Consider the following 16,693-nt stretch of genomic DNA (forward strand, 5'->3'; position numbering starts at 1 on the left):
GGGCTCGATCAGGGTGGGACATTGCTCCTTGCACAAAATCACCATGGCTCAGAAATTGAGAGGCACCTGAAAGCTCTAGTTTCGATGCCCATCCCTCCTCCCCGTGCCTTCCTTCTCCCCCCATCCCTGGCAGCGAGTCCAGGCTCTCCCCGGTGCTCAGGATCTGGCCCGCTGTGGTGTGGCTGGTAGCCCGGAGCAGGAATGGCCTCACCTGGGGCTCTTTGAGGGGAACTCCGAGGGTCTGAGCCCCGTCCTCGCTGTGGTAGGAGGTTGGGGAAGGGGCGATGGGGAGCAGGACTGCAGGAAGGCATCCCCCCCACGCCCCCCCTGCACCCCCCTCCCTTCCCCAGTGCTTCCCAGACAGATGCCCTGCTCCTACCGAATCTACCACGTCCTGCCTGTTCTCTCTGGTTTTGCAGGGCCCTCGCAGGCGAATGATTTCCCGGCTAAGCGGACGGCCCTGGTTTGAGGCTGGTTATCCTCAGGTCATCTCTGGGGCCAGGAGCAAGGCGGCAGCGCGGGTTTTGCAATGAAACCCATCGCCGCCGAGTCCGGCACAGACACTGCGTAGGTATTTCAGTTTTCCGTGTGTGTTAAGAGCATCTCAGTGAGTGGCAAACCTTGCCCATCCCCGGGGAGACGGCAGAAGCGTGCCCCGACTTTTCTGCACCGGCTGGCTCGACTCTGAGCCCCCCAATCCCTTGCTGTGTCCATCAGCCCGGCTTAGAAAAAAAACGTCGGCGTCACTGCGAAGGAGCGAGCCAACCGCTGCTCCCGCGACGCCTCGTCTGCTCAGCGTGCCGAGCCGGGTGACGCTCGGCTGTTGCCGTACCTCGCTGGCTCTCGTCCCTTTCCAAGGCTTGCTCGGTTTCATCCTCACCTCCCCGGGGCTGCAGCTCCCGAACGGTGGCACTGCGGCCGAGCCAGCAGCATCTGCTGAGCCGGAGGAAGTGTGGAGCGCCTGGGGAAAGCGTAGGCGAGATGTTTGCTCCCTGCACGGCACGCTGCTGCCTGCCCCGCACACCCCGACGCCGGCTCTGTATGGCTCGCTAATGCGAACAAACCTATTTGCACTAATTGCATTCATTAGATGCGAGCCCGTCAGCTTTGCAGCGTGCTGTGGGAAGAGGAGAAGCGCGGCCCCTCTTTGCAGATCCCGGGGATGCTGCAAAGGTCGGAGTCTTTGTTCCTTTACTGCTCACTTGCACGTCACCGCTCGCACACACGTCACCCGCACGCTGAAACGCTCGTGGGCTCCGGCTGCGAGAGCCGAAGGAGGCAGAGCTGGCTCTCTGCCTGCTGCAGGCAGGGCTGCAGCCATGAGGAGCCCCTGCCCCTCTCCAGGAACAAGCCAGAGGAGCTACGGGAGAGGACTGGTCCTAAATGGGAAGGGAGGCAGAAGCCCGCGCCCCCCCCGCCCCGGGGCTCGGGGCAGCCGTGGGGAGGTTTGGCTCAGCCCCATGTCACCCTGCCATCGTGGCGTCGCAGTCGGTGGCTGCGCCGGCTGCCAGCTGGAGCTCCAGGAAGGGCTGGCGCGGAGAGAAATGTCAGGATGAATATTGCATTGGCTCGTCGCGCTGTCAGCACCACGTCTGCAAAGTGCCACCCAAGCCAGGGTTGGGGGGGGGGAGGGTGGGGGGGTGGTCTTGCTCCCACCCAAGTCTCATCGTCTTCTCCACGCAAAAACACCCAGAAAACCCTTAAACGGGCATCCTTCACCTGCCGCTGGCACCGATGCAAGATGCCACCAGAGCAGAAGCTTCTCCTGGCCGTAAACCCCCTGGAGATGACTGAAATATGTCTGGGAGCAAAACAGCAGAGGCGTTCGCGTGGAAAGTGGTGTAAGTCCGAGCCGGACGTGGCACAGAAAGGCGAGGGGGGTCAGGCTCAGCAGGCAGCTGCGTCCCCTGCCCGTCCCCGCCCTTTGCTGCTTCCCAGGAGGACGATGGAGTGCTGCTGAACCAGCTGCGGGCTGGGGCGGATCGGTGCAAAAATCGGGATGATTCACGTGTGAAGACTATAAAAAAGGCCAGAGTTCTAAATTCTGGAGAACGAACCCAACACAGGCACCGAGAAGGGAGAACAACTGCCCCTTCTCTGGGGAGTCGGGTTTTGTCCCCTCTAAAAAGGTCAGTTCTGCTCTTGCCTGATTTGGTGAGGGACTTCTTGTTGGCATCTGCACCGCCACACTGCAGTGGCGTGAGCGTGGCGTTAAAACCAGAGTGAACGGGGCTGGGATCCCCCCCAAAGCCAACAGCGGAGACCCCCCCCTTTGCTGGCCAGACCCCTCCTTCCCCACAGCCCTCGCTGCAGCCCCAGGCCAGGGCCCAGCGCAGTGCCTGGGGACAACCGCCCTGAGAAATGTCCTCGGGGCACCAGGCGCCATGGCCTGGGGGGGGGACGGACACACGGACATGGCTGGTGCCGGGGCAGATGTGGGGGGCAGAGGGCCACGGGGGGCCTGCACTGCCTAGCCCCATAGGTAGCTCTGGGCAGTGCTGTGGGGCTGCCCCAGTGCTCCCCAGTACAGCCCAGTGCAGTGCTCCCCAGTACAGGCAAGTGCTCCCCAGTGCTCCCCAGTACAGGCAAGTGCTCCCCAGTATAGCCCAGAGCTCCCCCAGTACGGCCCAGCACTCCCCAGTACAGCCCAGCACTCCCCCAGTGCTCCCCAGTACAGCCCAGTGCAGTGCTCCCCAGTACAGGTAAGTGTTCCCCAGTATAGCCCAGTGCTCCCCCAGTACAGCCCAGCACTCCCCAGTAGAGCTCAATGCTCCCCAGTATGGCCCAGCGCTCCCCAGTACGGCCCAGTACACACCCCACAGCTCCCCAGCGCGGCCTACAACCCCGGCCCGGCCTGCCCTAGGCCCCGGCCTGCCCTAGGCCCCGGCCTGCCCTAGGCCCCGGCCTGCCCTAGGCCCCGGCCTGCCCTAGGCCCCGGCCTGCCCTAGGCCCCGGCCTGCCCTAGGCCCCGGCCTGCCCTAGGCCCAGCCCCTTGCCCTAGGCCCAGCCCCTTGCCCTAGGCCCGGCCCCTGTCGCTGTCCGCCCGCCGTCGTGTCAATAAAGCTGGATGAAAGGCCGTTTCCCGTCCCGGCAGTCCCCTCTGCCTTCTGATTGGTAGCGGAGGCTGTCGCTCGGCGCGCACTGACCAATGGGTGGGCAGAGAGCGGGGAAAGGGGGGGTGTTCCTTCCGGTCCGCCCCGTCGGCTCGGCCTAAGCGGGGCGAGCGGCTGGGCCCGGCCGTCAGCGGAGGCGCCGCCGGCGGCACCGGCACCATGTTCCGCCGTAAGCTCTCGGCGCTCGACTACCACAACCCGGCCGGCTTCAACTGCAGGGGTGAGGGGCTGCGGCGGGGTTCCGTGGGGCCGCTGCACCGTGATTTCTCCCCCGCCCCTCGCCTTCCCGCCCGTCTCCTCACGCCCCGACGGCCCTGTCGCCCTTCCCTCCCCTTCCCTCCGAGGCCGGGGGCTGCCGGGGCGGCTCGTCCTTCCCGTTGCCATCCCTTCGCCTCAGCGCTTCGGAAACTTCCCGCTGTCACCCCCGCGGTGTCTCCCGGGCGGGGAGGGGGTAGGGCGAGGAGGGAATGTCAAGGCCGGCAGGGTCTGCTGGGCCTGAACGCAGCTCTCTGGGCTCAAAGTTGGAGCTGCAGCGCAATATTTAGGGAAAATCCCGAGGTTTCTACCGGGAAAACCGGGACCCCCCAGGCATTGTAGGGGGTTCGCTCAGTTTCAGTGGCTCCTGGAGCGTCGTGTAGTAACGGGGTGAAAGAGAGAGGCGGTCCCGGGGCGGGCGGTGCCGCTGCTGTTCTCGGCCTCCCCCCGTGAAGAGCCTTGGCTGAGGCGCTGGGAGGGCCCGCGGACACGCGTGGCCCAGAAAACACCCTCGGCTGCTGCTGCGTTAACCGGCCTTTAGCCCTGGAGCCTGGCGGGTTCTGCGCACGAAGCAAGGCAGAGGCAGCTGGTGAATAAGAGTAGTCTGGTAACACCGTTAGAGCGATTTTCTGATATGCCGATACCTTTCAACACTTCGATGTTTGATTTTTGCCACAATTAACTTTTTTTATCCTTGCTTGTAAGGGCCCTGTAACAAATGTATTTATCCAGCGTGATCAATTGTAAGCTTAGGGCCATCTCTTTTAATAGGTTGCTTTTTCTTCAGTGCTTCTGGTAGGCTTGCTTCTCTTTCTAGAGATGTTGTCTGCTGGCATCTTGTCTTGTTGTGGGTCTTAAGTTCCTTATGGTTAACATTCCTTCCCCCCCCCGTAAAGTTCATTTTACACTGTAGAAGTTTTAAAAACTCTTACTGAAAGGTTTCCTTCACATGTGTTGTGACCGTGTCTCTGTTTCTTACAACATGTTTGATGGAAGTAGGGCGCTTAGATCACTTAGAAGATACCTTTGAGAAAGAAAGGTATCATTCTTGTCCCTGACAGGGAAAACGGTGTGTTTACCCCACTCTGAGGTGCAGGAGGATATTAAACTCATTAACTCAGGATATTAAAACTCATCCAGTGCCAAAATATCACAGCTGGTGTTTGAGGGGCTGGTGATACGCTAGAGCTGTGATCTCCTGTGACCAGAAGTGAATTCTGTCACTGAAGTGCAGGTGTGGGCTGATTGTTTCATCTGGGACGAATATCTTTGTTTGGACCACAGCCTTTGTATTGCTCCCAAATAACGAGATGTTGGGTCAACAACCGAGACAAGTTGAGTCAACAACAGTGAGGGAAGAAAATGTCTTTGCACGGTCACGAGTTGTGTGTGGTGTTCTTTGGAAGAGAGGGAGGGTTACTGCCACGTGTAACATGTTTGTCCAGATAACAGGGTTAGGAACTCAATTTCTCTATCGTTGTTTCACCTTTCTGTCCTCACTTAATAAGTTCTAACTATATTCCCAATAAAAACAGTATGTTGGCTGATGCCTTTTAGTGTAGTGAGTCAAACATAGCCAGTTTGAAGTTTCTTGAATTGGTTAATTCTTGCTTTGTTTACTTCTCTCGACAGATGAAACAGAATTCAGAAATTTTATTGTCTGGCTCGAAGACCAGAAAATCAGACATTACAAGATTGAAGACCGAGGGAATTTGAGAAACATACACAGTGATGACTGGCCCAAATCGTTTGAAAAGGTATTTTGTTGTTTCAAACACTGTCTAAAGTTATGAAGATGTTTTATGTAAACGATGATTAATAGCTGCTGTAGTTGTTGAATGTAAATGACTCCGAATATCTATCCTGTCTCTGAACTTTTACATTTCTAGGAATTTAAATATTAGTTAAACCAAACTGTAGGAGTTACTGAGATGGTAGAATGTCTTGTACAGAATTTTCACTCAGCTGTGGTTTTTGCAATAGGTAGTATCCATCCTAATCTGTTTCTTGTCTGATTTGATTCTACTCTTGAAGTAGAAGGAAAATTGTTTACAAATAAGCAGCTTTTTCTACATTAATGATTCTTACATACCAAAAGGACAATGGGTTAGGCTAACGCACTTGTAGGCTTTGCAAGCGTGTGGGGAAAAAGCTACTGCAGCTCATCTCTCCATCTCTTGTTATTCCAGATAGATGATTTCCCACCGCTAGCACAAAGCATGGCAAGCAGCCGTCGCTTCGTGAGCGATCTCCTGTGTGCTCATGAGCATTTTGAGTCTCCACAGGGCCGTTGAGCTTTCCCTCTTGGTTCCCATTTCCTTTCTCTCCAAACAGCCCTGTGAGGAGCTGAAGATGCTGCTCCATAATGCTCAGTGCCCATTCATGTCACTTTTTTCCCCCCCCTTAGAACTACTTGCCTTGCTCACTGCCCAGGAGGATTGGAGTTGCAGTGCTCATGCTTTGCAGGGAGGAGCCTAAAGCATTCTGTTACCACATACATCAGTGTATGTGCTATTAGAATTACTGGCTGCTGGGACTGTTGTGGTGTCAGTGGAATCTTTCTTGACTTGGCCAGGATGTCCTTCTCTGCGTGCCTGCCAGAGTAGAGGCTGCGTGGCACTTCTCTCCCTCCAGCACAGGGACACAGCAGAACGTCACTATGTCCTGGGCTTTCGGGAGTCTTGGCAGCGGGTTAGGCTTGGTTCTGTGATTTGGCTTCAGAAGAGCAGAGACAGTGTCCCAGCCACATTTTGTCTTCTCTTGTTGTACACGATCCCTAAGAAGGGGAAAATTACTTCTGCTGCCCCTCAGAATCCTCTAAGGCTTTCACAATACTGACATCAGGTAGCTTCATTCCTCCTTCCTGCTTTAGATGGGAAGTTTTTGCTGTAATATGTTCTCTGTCCTTTCCCTTGCCTCCATTTACTGTGTAAAATGAGCAGAGAGCAAAGAAAGGAGTATTTTGGTTTCTCTGGTTGCAGTCTGACAATGAATAACATGCATTAAAAAGCAGGTGCCATTACTAAATGGCAGACTCGGGTTAGTGGTGGATTGGAGCGCTCTAAAATGCCTCAGATGGATCAGATGCCACAGAACACTTCAAAATTATGCTTCTTGTTAATAACTATCTTCTAACAACTGTAAGGTCTGTGGGAAAGCGACTTCTTACAAAACTGTTCTGTGCTCCTAGCTAACTCATACAGGTCAATAACATCTATTTGTTTTCTCCTCTTTCTACTCCTCAGTATATGAAAGACGTAAACTGTCCTTTCAAAATACAAGAGCGACAAGAAACAGTGGACTGGCTGCTCGGCTTAGCAGTTAGGCTCGAGTACGGAGATAATGGTATGAGTGAATTCATTTAATATTTCAAATGCTAAGGAAATGTGGTTTTCTATTTTAATTTTATGGAGTATTTGTCAAATTAAAACAATGTCAAAAGTATGTATTATTTTCTTAAAAAAAAAAATCTGCTTAGTTTTGCACCATATTCAGATGTGAACTGTTTCTCTTCAGCTCCCGTGGGACAGTGCAATAGCATACTTGTGTTTATTACTTTATTTCTGGATATAGCGAACCCTGTTGCATATGTTTATACCCTTCTCCCTGTGGGATTGCCTTTATGAGAACTTACTATAAAGTGTATTAAATGTGTTTTCTTTGGTGCTACATTTATTCAAGTAAGTTATATTCTTAGACCCTTGTTTTAGAGGGAGTAGATCCCGAACCCTTGGGAACTAGGGCAAGGTTATGAAGAAGTTGAGTTAAATCTGAACAGTCAGCAGCAGTTTCCTCTCCTAATAGTGAGAGTGCAGCTACAAATGTAATTACTGGTGGCAAACATAATAATAGCTAAAGTGCTGTTTTCCATTACCTTTAATTCCTGCAGGGCTGAGCTCTGCACAAGACAGGGATGGGATATAAATACCTGCAATCTATAGAACTGGTTCTCAGTCTCTCATGACGGAGAAAGTGAGCTGCCCGTGATTCAGGGTTACGGGAAAATGGAGGAGGCAGGAGGTCCCATCCTCAAAAGGCTTGAAATTCCCCAGTGTGGGTTGTAGATGAATGCAGCAGTCTATAAAATAAAACCTTCACTGGGAATGCGTTCCTCACTGATTGGAACCAGCTCCAATCTGTAGTTCTTGAGCCCGAAGTACGCTGCCGATTGAGGCAGAGGGCCAATGCTAGTTGAACTGATGGATTTTAAATTTGGTAGAACTGTGAGGTGTGGCTTCTTCAGCCTTCTGGGATGAAGACTGAAGGAAGAGCCTTAAGCATGTGCGTAATTCCCTACCTAAGTGTGGAGCACGCTCTGATGCTGCTCTTGGATAGCACTTAAGTTCTCTGCAGATGGGAGCTGTTAGGGAAGCTCGCTAGAATGGCGGCCTTTGGGGACCTTAGTGAGCTTCAGAACATCAGCGTATTAGCCCAGAAGGCTCTTGGGCAAGTACCACACCCCAAAAATACAGCTATAGCAACCTGCAGCTTGGTGTTACACTTTTAACTAGTCGTTTTGTCGTTAGCTCTGATGATGTTCCTGTTTGCTTCTTAATTTAACAGCTGATAAATATAAGGATTCTACCCCCGATGGTGCTAAAAATACTGGAAATACAGGAAAAAATGCAGAACCGCTGATTAACTTGGATGGTAAGCGTGCAGCAGCCTCCTGTATGGATGCATTGTATGTATGTGTTCCGTGGCCTCTGTGTTTTCTTCAGATTTGAAGTTGTTGTAATACCATGATACATACAACTTTTTAAAGCTTTAGGAATGCAGGGTTTATATATTCTTTTACTGCTGGCTCAAACTGCCTTTCTGTGAACAGTGTTTCAAGAGTTACTTTGAGTTGTTTGCACTTGCCTGTATTCAGTCTAAAGGAAAGAGGAACTGCTCCATGGGAATCCCAGGTGTCTGCACCGATGCAGAGCTTTTCCTGTCAGGAAGAAGCGGAAGGGCAGAGGGGAGAAATTTTCCCAGCCGAACGAGGTGCCCAGAGAATTGATCAGATAGGAGTAAGTTGGGAGTGCTCGTATCAGGCAGTGGGGAAGCAACTGAAGGGTATTTACCTTAACAGCTTTGCAGAGAGCTCTATAAAACATGAATACTTACTGTGGGTTAGGGTGAAACAGCAACTACAGACTCTAAGATATCTTTTTTAAATTAAAAAAAAAAAAGCTAAGGAAACATGATGGCAGACTGTTTACTTCAGTACTGTCACGTATTACATGTTGGCTCGGTCTTCCCCAGCTGTACCTCTCATAATCATTTTAATTTTTCTCATGGCTAGGCACATTCACAATAAATGGAAGTGGTGGAAAATAGCTACTAAAATTAGCCCATAATCCTCCAAGTCTTCTCCCATTGCTCCTTCTACCAAAAGACACCTAGGGATTGGTCCTGCCGTCACCCAGCAGGCACAGTTCGCTCTACAGTGACAGAAAAATTTATAAAAGAGAATACATTTGTGTAATTGGCTTAATTTTTAAAGCCTTTACACACATTTCCTGTGCGATAGGACATACACAATGCGTTTGGCATTGAAAGCAATGCTGTTTGTGCTTGGATGGCATTCTGCAATCTGGTTTCGAAGCCTAGTGCACACTTTGATGGCTCTGTAGCCAGACGAAGCGGTTGCTCGCTGCTGTGTATCCGTGGCCTTGCCCATCCTTGAGAGCAGCCCAATACCGTGGAGTCAGGAAGCCAAATCTGTCTTTTGGAGCCAGTTAAGCTGGCATATATTTTTAATGATGATTATTTCTTACAGTGAATAATCCTGATTTCAAGGCTGGAGTGATGGCTTTAGCTAATCTGCTTCAAATTCAGCGACATGATGATTACCTGGTAATGCTTAAGGTGAGTTTCAGTTTTCAGATCTCATTTCTTCCTCGTTTTCCTCAGTGGCTGGTATGTGTGTAATAACTTGGGGTGCAGTTACTGATAATTCTGACTACTTAGGCACAAACAGAAAGTAAAACTCATCCTGTATGTGCCATTTCAAGCAGATAAGAACACAGAATATAAATAATGGAAATTAATGCAGGGATAATTATCTTGGTAAACAGTTCAATTGTAGCAGAGTTCCTGGAATTCCACCACTTGAGAACTGTGGTTCAGAATTTGAAGTGCTCTAGATTAGCTGAAGTGCTGATATGATGTGTTTTTAATGAACCTCAGAAATATTGAGGAACACGCTCAAAAGGAGAAGATTGTATTCCAGTGCTAGAAAATAAGAGAAACTTGAAAATGTAGAGGCTAAGTGATGCAAAGGATGTTTTAAAACACTCAGCCTAGGGAGAAGCCACAGTTAAAAGCTGCCGCCTGCTCCTCTTGATCCTTTTTGGTTTATTCCTTGTCATTACTGAAGTCAGTTTATTTTAGTGTTGACAACTAATCATGGCTTTTAAATACAGTGAATAGGCTAATTAATTTTCTAAAGCATTTTTTTTATGACTCTGATAAAATCTGTGGCTTAGTGGGGGAACCCATAGTTATCTGTAAATTTTGGGTTGAACCTGACTATTTACTGAGACTGTAGCAATCCTGAGTTCCCACTTGATCATGTCATAATATGGAAATAAGCTTAGTTTTGTTTGGGACCAAAATAAACTCATTTCCCTGAAAAAGCTAATGATGTCCATCCATTACAGAAGCTAACTTTATTTTGGAGAAACTAAATGCCATGGGTATCGAAGCTTATATAGTGTAAGACTATAACAGGTCTACTAAAACAGTATTATCATGCTAGCCTGGTTTCTGAAGGAAATGATGGCCTGCAGTTATCCCATCAACCACTTTCTCACTCTCTCCAGTACGGTATCCTCCTTTGCTTTTCCAAAATAGCCTTGAACTCTTGATCTTTAAAGAGTGCTGGAGATGTTGTATATCAAACTCCTACCAAAAAAACCCCAACCCAAACTCCACAAAAAAACCAGTGGAAAGGGATACCAGGTAAAGAGAGAAGAGACCCTGTGACTGGCAATGTTGAGGTTCTGCAGCACGAGCTCAGCCTGTATTAGAGTTCCTTCAGGTTGTCTTGCAGGATTGTCTCGGGGCTAGAAAATGTCATCTGGGTTCTTCTAATTTGGTACTAACAACTCAAAGAGAAAGCAGAATGTGTTTTCTGCATAAATGTATTTACATTCCTGTTGCTATTTCCACATTTCTAGTCTCACTTTTTTCAGACAGAAGTGGTTGGACAAAACAACCAGCCTGAATTTTCTTGCTTTTAATTACAGTGAGAATAGATTCCTGCCATGGCAATTCATGTCATATGAATGACAGTAATGCTAGTCTTCAGGGTTTGATGGTGTTAGAACGTGGCAGTGAAACTCTTGAATTCTACACCACAGTAAGCAGGTTTGCAGTGTGCATGTGGAGAATTAATGATCCCTGTTCAGGCTTGGACACTCTGGAGTGGATGCTTAGGGAGGGCCAGAGGGTGCAAGTGTGCCACAGACATCTGGCCAGACCTTGGCCAGAGTGAGCAGACAGATATTTGGAGTCCCATTTTATTAATTTAAATCTGGCAAGTTGATCAGAAAGCATCTGTGTGATACAGTTGGATATCCTTTTTCTAATGCAAAAGGCACTCACAATTCTCTTTTACAGGGTTTGGTTTCACTGCTGGAATTTAAAATCTTCATCAAATCACTCTTTTGTACAGGCTACTTCCTTCAGTTAGAAAGATTTCTAGATGTATTCAGTGGCAACTTTCTAGTATCGCCTCTCAACTTTAATCCTCAGCAAAACTGGGAGAAATCTTGGGGGAGAAACACGAAGCAGTAAGACTTGTTCTGTCACATTTGGCTACTCATCAGGGAAAGTCTAAGGAATGCGTTTGACAGACCCGGTTCTTTCTGGTGGAAGTCTGCCTGCGTGGTATTCCTTCAGTTATTTTTAGAGGCATTTACAGCTGTAGGTATCAGTAACTGATAGTTCTGATATGATTTCATGCTATGTACTGGAGCCAGTAAAAACAGATGAGCAGCAGGATTGCTAAAATCAAGGCTGTTCTTGTTCCTGTGTCTAGAAATAATTCCTTCCTGCTCTCAGTCTTTTTAAAACCCAGGTGGGTAGCCCTGCCCCAGGTTTCTCTGCATGTGGAAGATGGTTCAGCACCTAGTAAAAGATGCCAATAGCAGCAGTTCCTTCCTGAAGAAGCTGTATTGCTGCAGCATTAAAGGTGTGCGGTCTTGGAAAAATAAAAACGGTGCTGCTGCTTTGGGATTGCAATGGCCTCGTTCTGGGAATTGCAAGTTTTCTTGGCTGTTCCTAGTACTTTGCAGTTTCTGGCCCAGTAGTGGCCAAAATTAAGAGCATAATGTCCTTCCCTCTTCTGGTTAAGCTGCCTTCCCACAGTTGCAGTTGACTACACCTGTGTAGGACACTACTTGCAAAGAATGGCGCTTTCTGAAAAGGTTTAAGGTCTGAAAGAGTTTTCCAAAATGTCTTTCACAAAACTGTGGGTTTGAGGTTATGCTAGGTTATAACACTGGCTCCCTTTCCCTTGGAATTGCCGAGAAATGCATCAAGACATTAATTAATTACTCTCGCCTTTAAATGTTTTTCCTAGGCAATTCGCATTTTGGTTCAAGAGCGCTTGACGCAGGATGCCATCGCAAAGGCCAGTCAGTCCAAGGAGGTTTGTATATACACCGCGTGAGTCTAGCGTTAATTATTCCATACTGAGTAAAAGAAGCGTAGGCGTAAACGTCTGCCATCTCAGTCAAAACCAGTTCTGTTTAAATACTTGAGAGGGTGGTGGAAACTTGCTTTATCTTCACCATCCTGATTCTGAAAGACCCAGAGGATTATGGAGAGTATACAAAGCTCTTTTTGGTTCGGTTGAATACGAACGTATGTACCTGTATCGCGTAAATTGCTGTTCTCCTATCTTCGTGTTTGCTAGAGGATTACCCTTGCTGTTCAGTGCAGACCTGCAGTATGAGAAGAAATGTATGACCTGGCTTTTCCTCAGAATCGGCAGTGTTGGCTGCATAAACAGGTTGAAACGTTGCTTGTATGGAGTGTTTTGCTTTGTACATACACGTTGTATGTGTTGAAGGAATGGGATGTTGGACATCCAACTCCTCTCCCCCTCCTTCCCCAAAAAGAAATGACGAAGGCAACTTCTGCACTTGAACCTCAGATTTTGCAGAATTATTTTCTAACCTCAAGCTATCCATTTGTAAGAAGTTCCGGGGGATGACTATGGCTTTTCAGATCATCATTTCTTAAACATCCCAGTTCTCCAGCTCCTCTCTCTGGCCTTTGGTGCAGCAGCAGCTGGCTTTGGCTCTTAGGCACAGCCCAGGAAGGCAGCCGCTCCTGCCCCGCAGGTATATGTTTAGATGTGTCCCCGCTAAAGCGACTGGATCTGGTCAAAGAGCAAAAGTCCCTTCATCTTTTTCTGGTGGCTTCTCAGAACAGTCCATGCTTTATTTATTATCATAACACTGCTTCTAGTGTTTACTAAGTGGCAATCACAGGTGCCAGAAGTGTTGGAACAGTAAATCAAAGCTTTGGTCTTGTATATCCATAAAACTGTTAAAAGAGCAGGAAAATAGGAAAGCAGCTGAGACTGCTGTAGTCATTTTAGGTTCTGTAACTAATGTTAATAAAAAGCTGCTTTTAGTTGTTGTTTACATAGCTGCACACCTGACAGGGATCAAAATGGGGTTTTCTGTGTGTTTGGCAGACCTAGCTTCTTTGAGGAACAGTGAATATTTTCATGACAAAGAATTGTTTATATTCGATAGGTCCTCGAAGCGCGGTCAGGACTGAAGTTGAAATGTCACTAACTGTGATATATGTCACTGGGAGTGTATTCTCATTAGGAATGCTAAATTTCAAGCAGGGTGGAGAAAAAGCAGGGGGTTGGAGGCAGGAAAACACCTTTATCTGTGCCAGCAGCGATCATCAACAAGATGCAGTGGGGAAAAGATAACAGATACAGAAATGTTATCTGACTGTGGGATATGTATGAGGACTATGCTGAGGAAACTTATACCGCTGCGCTTGTGGTTTAGACATACCAAATAAAATGAGATTTATGTTGTTGGGCTGTCAAGGTACAGTTTTTGAGATAAGACATGTTACTTTTTTTTTTTTTAGACTTTGTGTTGAATGGCTGGCGATTCAATGTACTCGGTGTCTAGACAGGATTCAGATTTATACTGACAGACTCGTAGCCTGTCCTTCTGGGCTTTCCTTGCCTGATGAGCGTATCCTAGGTAGGATCAAGTACAACAAACGCCCTTCAGGATCACTTTAAGGATGATCCTGAAAGCTCTACCTGGGGCGTGTTTACAAGCACAACAAACAAAGTGGGTACGTTTTCCCCCTGCTCTGAAATCTGGAAGCTTTGGGGTTTTTCCCCTCCCAGGGAATCTAGTTTTTCTGTTGACACTTCATTACAGGGGAGATAGCTGCGGTGCTCAGGTCCATTGAAAGTGTTTCATGCAGCAGTTTTCAACTAAATATTTTGGGAAGGAGGCTGTGAAATGAAGTAGTCTGTGTGGTAACGAATTTAAAGGTGCTTCTTTTCTCTCCCTGTTTGAAACTCCTGTGCAAATGAGCACGTGCCTGTTGTACAGGCACCCACCACTGCTACAGCCCAGCGCCTGCCACAATACTGCTGCTATGGGGCTTGGGAAAGGCTGGTCTACCGCTCTGTCAAAGGCAGCTTCTGCTAGCCAGAAGGGAGCTAACACGGTGGGAGGAAGGCAGGGAAAGCAATCCTGCGCTACTGGGGTGTCTCAAAAGACCGTCTCTGACGGTGCCACTGTGGTCACTCAGCGTTGGAGGTGCCTGCAGTGGCCCCAGGGAATTCATCCACAAGAACCGACTGAATTGATACTTTGCTGCTCGTGAGGCTCAGAGAACACGCTAGGGTGGCAATGAGGTCTTTGCAGCCTTAAGTCTAAACTGGGTTTCTGAAAAAGTATATGTAAACTGGGTTTCTTAAAGTCTGATATTGCTAGAGTCTGTTTGAAATGGCATTGTTAAGTTGTTTAAATGTTAATGATGCAGGTATATTTTTCAGGATTGCAGTTGAACATCCATTTTACTGTAAAGGCCATGGAAAAGAACTGCTTTTTTGAAAATGGGGAATTAGAGTTAGTTTCAGTCAGCAGTTTGTATTTAGTTTGCGTTCTTTTGATCAACTCTTTATTTACGTGTATAGAAAAGCCTCTAAAAGAAATCCTCACTGTTCAGAAGGTTTACAACCCCATTGTTGTAGAAGCTAATGGTATTGAACTTGAATGTTTTTGTCATGCAAGGCAAATGTTGAAACAAGTTAGAGGTAGGAAAAGCAAATTCTAAGATTTGCATTGTTTAAATCTAATTTTATGTGCATGTTGAAACAGGGTGAGTGAGTGTTTAGCATCTCCCCTCCACAGCTGGAGAGGGTAAAGGAAAGAGAGCAATGCTTATAAAGGACCACTAATAAAACTTTTCCTTGTACTGTCTTAATACAGCAAGTGTTTAGAAAATGGAATGTTTGGTTTTATTCCTAAGCTTAACACTTGAGAAAATGCTTCTGGGGATATTGATGAAAGTTGCAAGTTGAATGCTTGAGAAACTCACTTGATGACAGAGAATTTTTACAACTCTCAAATCAGCCAGTGCTTTGAGAACTGGCAGCTGTTTAAAGGCAACAGTTTCTAAGAACGCCTCGTTTGTGCGTGCTTTTTGTTTGTCCGGGTAGCGATGTTTCTGGATTGGGTGTTCTCTTGCAGTGCTGTTGTTAGCCTTTTAAGGATTGAATGTGGGCAGTGTGTATCCAATGGGGTTCGCTTGACAAGTAGGGGGATTATTGAGCTTAAAGATTTTTCTTTATTAATACTCTGGGTTTGATGTTTCAGGACACAAAGGCACTCGTGTGTAAGGAAGCATGATGACTTCTTGAAGTTGTCACACACGTCTATACATAAGCGAAACTCAAGTGTCTCCTCCAGAGTTACCTGCTGTAGTACTTGATTTTATTTTCCAAACAAAATGACGTTTCTAATTACATTCAAACATGCTTTTTCTTTTTAAAGGGTTTGCCTGTTGCTTTAGAAAAGCACATTCTTGGTTTTGACACAGGAGGTAAGCAGTCCTCGTAATGTTACTTTTAAATAGCGGTTTGCCTTTGACAAAGTATATTACTGTCAAATATGTAGATAATGTGTACCGTAAAAAAGTCTGTAGTGGAAAGAATTGCTCCCTCCCAGCTTGTTATTTACGAGCACTCCTGAGCATTTTGTTTTGGAACAGAAAAACATAAATCTTAGCTGTGGAATATGTTGTTGCAGAGTAATGTTTAAACAACAGCTTCTAATGGCAGCCGCGTTTGCAGGCGGTAGGAATGCATCTCGTTACTGTTGTCTTGTAAATCTTCTACCAGCAGAGGCCCTCTGTGCTGCTTCTGTCAGCTCGAGATGCGTAATTCACGTAGCGCAAGCTGGCATGACCTGATAGATTATTTTGTAAGGAACAGCCAGATGACCTGGGACTCCACTAGTCTGGCTTCACTTTTGCCCCATGTACACCTAAATTACTACTGAGAATGCTTCATCCCGACCCAGCTGTGGATTACTGCAAGGGCTGCAGGAAGCTGAACGAGGTTTTGCAGAGCACCCTGTCCCTCTCTAGCAGCAGGGGAAAGTTGTTTCCTATTTCAAGTATGAAAACCACAAGCATGACTGAAGTGCAGACCATTAATTTAGATTAAGCTTTTCTCAAGACCTTCATGTCAGATGAAAATGACTGATAAAATTTCTCTTTCTGCAACTCACCCAGATGCTGTTCTCAATGAAGCTGCCCAAATTCTCCGACTGCTGCATATAGAGGAGCTCCGAGAGCTGCAAACAAAAATTAACGAAGCCATTGTAGCAGTTCAGGCGATTATTGCTGATCCCAAGACGGACCACAGACTGGGCAAAGTCGGGAGATGAACAGATAAAGGCTTTTAGTCTCTTGTGTACTTAGTACAATTAGGATCAATGTACAACTCTGGCATGCAGTTTGAAATGGTATTATTTTACTGTTTTGAAAGAAAACAGGAAATTGAATTCTGACTTCTAAGGGATTATCTTTTTTTCTTTAAATAAATGAAGTTGAGGAAAATAGACAAATTGTTCTGATTAGCTCTGAGTTGGCAAATATGACTTTTTCTTTTTTTCATTGTGTTTGGCTTTGTGTTGAGAGGGGAGCGTTACAAAAAGGCTCTGCAGGTTCTTCTCTTGCTGAGGCCCTGCCCTATGAACAGCTCACTTCTCGCTTTGCTCGCTTGCTTCTCCGCAGTCTGCCCTACAACCGAAACAGTTAAAAACTAG

General features: G+C 47.4%; 1 protein-coding gene across 1 annotated transcript; it reads left to right on the forward strand.

Moving 5' to 3' along the window:
- The first annotated feature begins 3,114 nt into the window (after nucleotides 1-3,114).
- On the forward strand, nucleotides 3,115-16,541 carry RTRAF (RNA transcription, translation and transport factor). The gene is made up of 8 exons (XM_075753182.1): nucleotides 3,115-3,333; nucleotides 5,001-5,125; nucleotides 6,614-6,713; nucleotides 7,932-8,018; nucleotides 9,136-9,224; nucleotides 11,944-12,012; nucleotides 15,416-15,464; nucleotides 16,158-16,541. Exons 1-8 carry the CDS (start codon nucleotides 3,273-3,275, stop codon nucleotides 16,310-16,312), a joined length of 735 nt encoding a protein of 244 aa, XP_075609297.1. The 5' UTR covers nucleotides 3,115-3,272; the 3' UTR covers nucleotides 16,313-16,541.
- Nucleotides 16,542-16,693: the final 152 nt, after the last annotated feature.

The sequence above is a fragment of the Balearica regulorum genome, chromosome 5, assembly GCF_011004875.1.
Source record: "Balearica regulorum gibbericeps isolate bBalReg1 chromosome 5, bBalReg1.pri, whole genome shotgun sequence".
Taxonomy (NCBI): Eukaryota; Metazoa; Chordata; class Aves; order Gruiformes; family Gruidae; genus Balearica; species Balearica regulorum.

Bases quoted from the DNA above. Each gene is read 5' to 3' on its own strand.
- RTRAF (XM_075753182.1), top strand. From the start codon at position 3,273: ATGTTCCGCCGTAAGCTCTCGGCGCTCGACTACCACAACCCGGCCGGC. The intron at 3,334-5,000 runs GTGAGGGGCTGC...TTCTCTCGACAG, and splicing joins GGCCGGCTTCAACTGCAGGG to ATGAAACAGAATTCAGAAAT. The intron at 5,126-6,613 runs GTATTTTGTTGT...TCTACTCCTCAG, and splicing joins GGCCCAAATCGTTTGAAAAG to TATATGAAAGACGTAAACTG.